This window comes from Engraulis encrasicolus, chromosome 10 (assembly GCF_034702125.1).
Source record: "Engraulis encrasicolus isolate BLACKSEA-1 chromosome 10, IST_EnEncr_1.0, whole genome shotgun sequence".
Lineage (NCBI taxonomy): Eukaryota > Metazoa > Chordata > Actinopteri > Clupeiformes > Engraulidae > Engraulis > Engraulis encrasicolus.
Genome location: NC_085866.1, coordinates 24,906,615 through 24,911,386, shown reverse-complemented (window position 1 = coordinate 24,911,386; position 4,772 = coordinate 24,906,615). Strand labels below are relative to the sequence as shown.

The 4,772-nt window shown below is 44.0% G+C and overlaps 1 protein-coding gene across 4 annotated transcripts in view; it reads left to right on the top strand.

Annotated features, from left to right (window-relative positions):
- kcnab2b (potassium voltage-gated channel subfamily A regulatory beta subunit 2b) overlaps window positions 1-3,028 on the top strand; it is a 102,283-nt gene extending 99,255 nt beyond the window's left edge. For all 4 annotated transcript variants that reach the window (XM_063208454.1, XM_063208453.1, XM_063208457.1 and 1 more), the window contains 2 exons: window positions 1,820-1,908; window positions 2,718-3,028. In XM_063208454.1, coding sequence (XP_063064524.1) covers window positions 1,820-1,908; window positions 2,718-2,807 — 179 coding nt within the window. In that variant the 3' untranslated portion in view covers window positions 2,808-3,028. The remainder of the gene's footprint in view (window positions 1-1,819; window positions 1,909-2,717) is intronic.
- Window positions 3,029-4,772: the final 1,744 nt, after the last annotated feature.

Here is a 4,772-nt window from a genome sequence, read left to right as displayed (position 1 = left end):
GAGAGAGCTGGGGTGTGCAAATTTAGGTTTTCATTACACTGACCGCACAAATTGGATGGGGCCCCTTTCAGATGACTTTGTCCACACGTCCCTGCGTGTGATCAGCTGCACGGCACAGTTTGTCCTCTTAGAGACCCCATAGGCGTCAGTGAGGGATCCAGCTGAAACTATGCGTCAAACAAATCTCCCTTCACATGACCTCCCTGCCCGGCCCACTGGTCGTCTTCTTGTTGTGCGTGTGATCGTAGCTGTATGGTACAGTTTGTCCTCTTGGGAACCCTGCAGGCGTGGGGGCAGAGCCGTATTAATGTACAGGCTAGATATGGCTTAAGCCTGCCCCCCCCCCCCCCAATTGGCCAAAAGTCAAAAATGGCAAAATTATGACAAGATCTGATGCTGAAAATGTATTTAGAAATCGTGTCAATTTGTTATCCTTAATTCCTAGCTTGTAATTATGACACTGCCAATGTAATTTACCTTCCAGGGGAGCCCACAAACAACCTGTAGCCCAGGGGCCCCAGGCCATCTTAATCCGGCCCTGCTGGTCTTCTTCTCTGTGCGTGTGATCGTAGCTGTATGGCACAGTTTGTCCTCTTGGAGACCCTGTAGTAGGCATGAGGGCTCCAGCTCCGCCTCTGGCAGCGCTGGTGCTGGCCTGTCAATCTCCATCTGTCTCCACTGCCACTGGAGTCATCCAACTCTCACGTCTTACCAGAGGCGCATCTTATCACCAGGCTAGGCAGGCAACTGCTTGGGCCCCAAGCCCCTGTAGAGTGAATAACAGCTAACACTTTGCTAAAGTAGTGGACAATTTCATTAAAATGTTCATTCCTTTGACATTTTGCTTGAAGCCCCAGCTGAACCTAGGGTCGCCTCTGCGTCTTACTACTCGCTGGCCACTCACTTGTCTGATCATTTCCTTTTGTGTAATGAAATTATTTGTACTACTGTTCTTCTATGAGCCCTGAAGATTATAGCCACATGTGTACTAGTCCTGTGACATGTACGCACAGGGAAAAGTGTAGTGTTAATTCAACACTAGAGCACTAGAACCAAATACACTGTAGAACAGTGGTCTCTAAATGGTGGAAAAATAGTTAGAGACCACTGCTCTAGAGGATATTATATTAAATTGACTTCCTATGTGTTGAATCAACGTTGAATTATTTACTGTACAGTACAGTTGTGTATAACACTTGCTTTAAATACATTTTACTGGTGCCTGGTTACATGGCGCTATTCCGACATGCCGGCATTCCGACACTGATGTATTGTCGGAACACCGGCACGTTTCCAACCGACCATCGTGAAAATCCGCTCAAATTATATTTCAAAAATAAATTTCTGTGTGCCAGTGAGCCATCTCTAGCCCAGTTGCCGTCGGGAAACAGCTTTGTTGGTGTGGAGACTGTTTTCATGCATATTCCCTCAGCATGTCGGTACAGTCGGAATAGCAGTATGTCGGAGTAGCGCGCAGTCCCCAGTGCCACTGTACCCCATGCCGTGTCGTTTGGTCACTTGTCTCATCTGTCCAATTAAATTGTCTGCACTGATAGGACAAAACAACGTCACTCACTGTGATTTTGTTTACTGCATAACATTTGTCAAATAATTTGTTCCGTAAGCCCTGACGAATTCTCCTGTGACTGTGTATTATGTACTTCTCTCCCTCAATATCCATGCTTAAGAGAATAGAAAAGAACTGACGTTACTCATAAGCAAACATAATAAGGTAATATTTTCACCATGTCTTGTTCGCTTGAAGTCTCGTGTTTGTGTAGTTTTTCTGACTGCATGTGTGGGTATGTATCTTCCCCAGCGTGGTGTTTGAGGAACGAAGGGGTGAGTTCTGTGCTCATGGGGGCATCCACTACTGACCAGCTAATGGAGAACATTGGGGCAATACAGGTGAGCACCCCCTGCAGGCCAACACGCGCTATGACTATTTGATGCATCAATTGTGTGTGTATCTGGCTCTCTCTTTTTCTCTCTCTCTCTGCTTCTGTCTCTCTCATTGCTTCATTTTCTCTCTCTCTTTGCTTCTCTCTCTATCGCTCTGTGTGTGTGTGTGTGTGTGTGTGTGTGTGTGTGTGTGTGTGTGTGTGTGTGTGTGTGTGTGTGTGTGTGTGTGCGTGCGCATCTTAAAGTGTGCGTGCATGCATGTGTGTGTTTTAAGTGATTTTGCAGTGCTGCAGTAGTTCCGCTGACACAGCTGTGTAGCTCATGACACCAGCAGTTTAAAACAATATTACGATGATTTGCGCCTCTCATTTAGTCTCTATTCTTCTTCTTCTTCTTCTTCTTCTTCTTCTTCTTCTTCTCCTTTACTCTTCCAGTAATTCTCCCGGGAGAGTGTTCCTGTTTCCTATTCCCAGGCCTCAGTCCTTTTAAATCCATTCTTGCTTTCCACACAGCCGACTCTGGTCCTCTTGCAGTTTAGAAACTTTAATATTAGTACTGAGCTTCTGAGCTACTGAGTTCCAACTTTAATATTAGTACTGAGCTTCTGAGCTACTGAGTACCAACTTTAATATTAGTACTGAGCTTCTGAGCTACTGAGTACCAACTTTAATATTAGTACTGAGCTTCTGAGCTACTGAGAGTACTGTAGCATTTGACCTTTTAGATTTTGTGCAGATAAGAACAACTCTCCATCCCTCTCTTCCTCTCTCTCTCTCTCTCTCTCTCTTTCACTCTCTCTCTCTCCCTCTACCCAGGTGCTCCCAAAGTTGTCGTCCTCGATCGTGCACGAGGTGGATAGTATCCTAGGCAACAAGCCCTACACTAAGAAGGACTACCGCTCCTAGGGGAGGAGGAGGAGGAGGAGGAGAAGGAGAAGGAGGAAGAGGAGGAGGAGGAGAGCAAGGGGACTGGAGGGTTGCTGCGCTCCGGAGCTCCTTAGCACCTTCTCTCCAAAGCCTCAGCTTAACCCTGAACCAAGACTTGGGCATGGCAGACTTAACACAGCCACAACGGTCCTGGGACGGACACCGCTGAATGGAAAAACGGAGGAGGCTGGAATCCACCGTGGAGGGTAAAGGGGAGAGGGGGATGAAGAGGGGGATGAGGGATGGGGGGGATGAAGAGAATGTATGTGAGGACGGACGGAGGGCAAACATGCTCAACGGGCGCATCAGAGACACTGGCCATGGGTCCTTCAAGCTGAAAGCTTTTTCTCTCAAAGGGGAAAATAATTAAAAAAGAAAAGAAAAGTCACCAAAACAACAACAAAAAAGTATGAAAAAACACGGTCACACATGTAAACATAGACACACAACGACACACATACTGTACTCTCACCGAATTGCTCGTTTTCTTATCCCATTGGCGTTCCCAGGATGTGAAAATATGACATGGAGTGCGCTTCATAATCTAGGAACGAATTTCAATGCACATTTTACAACGATCCGCCCATTTATTTATGCATTTCTTCATTTTTATTTACGTACGGTCCCCAAATGGTATTCAGTCCATATGCACTTTAGGGACTACTGGTTTGGTCATGCATCATACTGAAGGGGTCAGTCTTCATCACTCTACCAAAGGATGGTAGAAACTACCGTCTTTCCACGAGATGTCCATTATCTATCTATCTATCTATCTATCTATCTATTAGGGGTGTGCAAAATAATCGTCATATCGATGCATCGCGATACTTACTCTCACGATACAATGCATCGATTCATGACAAGGTATCGTGATACTTATTTTCTCAATATACTGCATGGATTCATGACAATTGATTATTTTATAACAATAAAATTCGATTTGCCACGGGTTATTTTGTTCAGTAGAGAATAGGTAATATTTCTGTTGTGATGTAAGCCCTCTCCCAGATGATAGAATGCTTAAATAGAATGAACTGACTTAAGAAAGCTACACAGCAACTGACAAATAAGCTGTATTTTACACATTTACTGAAGTAAATATCGCAATGCATCACAGTAGTACATGAATCGCAATGCATCGTGATAGAATCGCATCGTGGCATGTGTATCGTGATGCGCATCGAATCGTGAACCCTTTGCCAATACCCACCCCTACTATCTATCTATCTATCTATCTATCTTGACTCTCAGTATCTTCTGTCATCCATCTTTATTGATCATGCCATTGACCTTGAGATGGCTTTCCCACAAAACATACAGTATCAAATCAGTGGCTAGTTTCACAATTCGTCCACAACTCATTGTCTAACCCATCTAGTAGTCTGGATACCTTGCCTATTACCACAGTTGATTGATTTTATGCATTATCATTATTATTATTATTATTATTATTATTATTATTATTATTATTATTCTATTCTATATGGTATAGTAACTACTTGGTGCTGATGTTTGTAACCTCTTAAGTTTTTTTTCTTTTTTTTTTGAAGTAGCAAAGATTTGTTTCCAAAGAGTGAAGTTCTGCTGGTTTTGTGTGGAAAGTTGCTCTAGTTCTTCAGGTTAAGTGCACCTGGAGTTAACTTTCCTGAGTGGCAGCTCTCATTAAATAAATATTTAGTCCAACATAAATTGATAATGAGGAGTAGGCCTGTCACAACCAGGCAAGCAAACTAGGCAATTGCCTGGGGGGGGGGGGGGGGGTAGTAATGCCTGGTTCCGTACTTGTATTTAAAGTAAGTAATTAATGACAACTTTGTCACTGTGGGAGTACCCCCCCAAATGCAAAACGTATCCTGTGTGCTCCAGTCATCCTTGGCCCAGTCTCCTTTAAAGTGGACCAGCTTGCTTGCAATTGAATACAGTCCCAGACTGTGAGCACAAAAA